The sequence below is a fragment of the Penaeus chinensis genome, chromosome 37, assembly GCF_019202785.1.
Source record: "Penaeus chinensis breed Huanghai No. 1 chromosome 37, ASM1920278v2, whole genome shotgun sequence".
Classification (NCBI taxonomy): domain Eukaryota; kingdom Metazoa; phylum Arthropoda; class Malacostraca; order Decapoda; family Penaeidae; genus Penaeus; species Penaeus chinensis.
The window spans coordinates 24,762,495-24,764,994 of NC_061855.1; the positions used below are offsets into that span (position 1 = coordinate 24,762,495).

The 2,500-nt window shown below is 38.9% G+C and overlaps 1 protein-coding gene across 1 annotated transcript in view; it reads left to right on the forward strand.

Annotated features, from left to right (window-relative positions):
• LOC125045354 overlaps positions 1-582 on the forward strand; it is a 5,333-nt gene extending 4,751 nt beyond the window's left edge. Inside the window, exon 8 of the mRNA XM_047642560.1 lies at positions 320-582. Within this exon, the coding sequence (XP_047498516.1) occupies positions 320-564 (245 nt within the window). The 3' untranslated portion in view covers positions 565-582. The remainder of the gene's footprint in view (positions 1-319) is intronic.
• Positions 583-2,500: the final 1,918 nt, after the last annotated feature.

The following is a 2,500-nucleotide window of genomic DNA, read 5'->3' on the forward strand; positions in this document are numbered from 1 at the left end:
ACGTACACGCTGCATGGATATAAATACATATGTTCACAGACACACACACACACACACACACACACACACACACACACACACACACACACACACACACACACACACACACACACACACACACACACACACACACACACAAACACACACACACACACAAACACACACACACACACAAACACACACACAGACACACACACACACGCACACACACACACACACACACACACACATATATATATATATATATATATATATATATATATATATATATATATATATAAAGTTTGTATGTATACATATATTACTCTATTATTCACAGGGATATCTAAAACCTTCCTCTGGACTGGCGCCTCAGACAGTATGGAAGAAGGCGTATGGACGTGGCTGGACGGTACCCCGGTGGCTGAGGGGACGCCCTTCTGGAGTTTGTCCGGCAGCGGGTGCACAGCTCAGGAACCCACTGGAGGAAAGAACCAGAACTGTGCTCTCCTCAATCCAAACAGAAATTATTACTTTGATGATGCAGCCTGCACAACACAAGCAGGCGCTATTTGCGAAAAATAAATCAACTGAAAAAGCAGATACAGTTGCGTTTCAATGAAACAGCTATTGATACTTTTTCATGGACTTCGTCTGTCACATACACATAAGCACTCATATGTTGGATTATTATGCATAAATAACATGTATATTTAAATTACCGGTGTTGCTATGAGAAATTTCCTAAAATGAGTCCAAGAATGGGTCCTTCATGACCGCCACATACAAACACGGATGGGTTTCCGAAGTATTTTTTCTAATGAAAAACTGTAGATAAATGTGTCGAATACTTTTAACAGTCTAATAAACACACCTTGTGATGAAATATTTTTTTAAAAGGCGTCAAGTACAGGGTCTGTGACGAGTTCTGAAGGGGTTTCCGTGAAAATGTCCAGCCTGGAACTCTTTACTTTTCTCTTTACTGAGATTTTACTAGGAAAGGAGAGAACAGAAAACTGACATTCGCAGTCTCCGCTTTGCAATTGGAAATATCTCAGCAATTTTAGTGGATTTGGGAAACGCCAGTTGTCAATGATATATTGTTTACATACAGTAAAATGTCTCGTTCTGGTTGTGCTGGGGCTTTAAACTAATCAGCAGCTATGGTCCTCACGTAAATCAAAACCGACGTAGTGGCTTTGTTCGAACCAACTTGTCTGTTAAGAAGATGGCTTCACGGGGGTACTTAGAGGCAGCTAGCTAAGTGTAGTATTTCCGATCCGTTTCCGGTATAAAGTGTAGGTTATGGTAAGTCCTCGCTGATTTTATGGGAATTGTAACTGTAACAGAGTATTATCATTATTAGTTAAGGGATGTTCAACGAATTTACACTGCAGCTTGCTCGCCTTTTAACCTTGACTTTAATTTCTCTACTGATATTCAAGTTATTTTCTTTGGTACTGCATGTTTATTTTGGGAAGATGTTGATCATTATGAAACCTTGCAAAGGTACTATGAAATAGCTTGTAGCTTAAATATGAATCATTTGATAATTCCAATTCTACGCAGTCATGGGTGACTGTTTTGAAACCTATCTACATTGCTGTCAATATGTTCCTTGTATGTATTGAAGCAAAGCCATTTCAATTCACGTGTGAAAGTGATGTACAATATTATAGGTGTAAGACTTTCGAATAAAGGACTGTTACCCCATTATGCTTTTGTTATTGGTAAGGTTGAGGGACGGGTTAAGTGTACAGTACTCAGCGCCTTTACAAACTCAAACTAGTGACAAACAATACAAATTCCTATCCAGCAGCCACTGAATATAATCTAGGCTGGGCATCATCTGCCACCATCTCCTTTGACAGTGAGGTTTGGTGGGTGGCCGAAGGACGCAGGTGTTGCCCAAGTCGGCCAGGTGCTACATGTAACTTTACTGGTATGTTCTAGCTTACATAATCAAAGACGTTTCCTTTGACAGATTACACGTTCCCTTTACCGTTTTAGCTTCTTATACTGATGATCCACAAGAGTGCTGACCGGCCGTTGGCTTATACTTAGTTGGACTGAGAGAATAAGATATTTTGGTGAATGGAGTCCTTGTAACGCTTTATCACAGTACAAGCTACGTCTTAGTCCAGTGATGCCACGAAAGGTCAATGTAGAAATTTCCACTACAGAGGGAAATTACTGGAAAAAGTGATGAAATAAGTTATGACAATAAAAAAAAAAAAAAAGAAACATGCGAGCATCGTAGAGGTTAAATATGATCAAATTAGGACCGTATTTCAAGCCTCCAGGGACGGTATTCACGAAAGCCCATAAAATTTTCTTTGACAAATTTAATGACTGTCCTAAGAACAGTCTTTGACTCTAAGATCGTAATAGAATTTATTTAAAGACTGCCCTTAACGTTTTCGTCTATGCCTCGCACTGTTGCTAGAAGAACTAATATTTATATTTCAAAAGACCCTATAAGAATAATGTTATGTAATATAGCAATGAAATTACTGTTACA